At 36.0% G+C, this 820-nt stretch overlaps 1 protein-coding gene across 2 annotated transcripts in view; it reads left to right on the top strand.

Moving 5' to 3' along the window:
* The window catches only part of LOC112159508 (kelch-like protein 7), a gene marked incomplete in the record, with an annotated part of 8,610 nt that overhangs the window by 7,714 nt on the left and 76 nt on the right, over positions 1 to 820 (top strand). For both annotated transcript variants that reach the window (XM_024293616.2, XM_024293615.2), the window contains 1 exon segment: positions 300 to 717. In XM_024293616.2, the coding sequence (XP_024149384.1) occupies positions 300 to 369 (70 nt within the window).

Raw genomic sequence — 820 nt, forward strand, 5'->3', positions numbered from 1 at the left:
TCAGTTCAACATCTCTCTAAATCTCTGTCCTTTTCAAAAATCCGTTTTTGTAGGTGAATTGGAAGTCTTATTTTGACCACTTTAGCTGTTGGACACAGATTCTGCTACTGGTTGTTTTTCTTTTTCTTAAATTAATCTCATAACTCTTTCCTAATTTACTTCATAATTTATAAATATTGTCAAGAACCTTATTTTTTCATCCCCAGTAGATGGAACATGAGCATAGAAGCCACTGAGGCTGCAGTTTCAAGCTGGACCAACATGGAGGTTGTTTTTCATGCGGTGTCTCTTGTCCTCAGGTGGGAGTTGAACCCTAAGGCCAAACATTTACCCCATGAAGACTTCCTCATCTGTGCTGTCAGGAAATGATTCCTCAACCGCCCGTCTGTCCGTCCAGCCTGCTCTGCTCGCAAGATGTTTTAAAAAAGCATTAACAGAATTTAAGTGTTTATTTATTGTATTTTATGTTCTTATTGTGACATTTTAATTGTATAAATGTTTTCTTAATAAAAGTTAATACTTTCAGTGGCTTAAAGTGGGGGAAAAATGCAGGAATATTTTAGTTTTTACAATTTTGATAGTTGAGAATTGTAATAACTTTAAAAAGCCAATTTTCCCTTTAAAATAGCAGACAAAGGAACAACTCAAGTTTAAGATGTTTTCACTTTGTATTTAGAAAAATTTAACTGAAACTAAATTTTTCTGGACACTTTAAATCAGGGGTCTCAAACTCAAATCAGCCAGGGGCCGCTGGAGGCAGAATCTAAGTGAGGCCGGGCCGCATCAAGATTTTCACAAGAAAATCGCTGAGAAAACATTC

This window comes from Oryzias melastigma, linkage group LG7 (genome assembly GCF_002922805.2).
Source record: "Oryzias melastigma strain HK-1 linkage group LG7, ASM292280v2, whole genome shotgun sequence".
Lineage (NCBI taxonomy): Eukaryota > Metazoa > Chordata > Actinopteri > Beloniformes > Adrianichthyidae > Oryzias > Oryzias melastigma.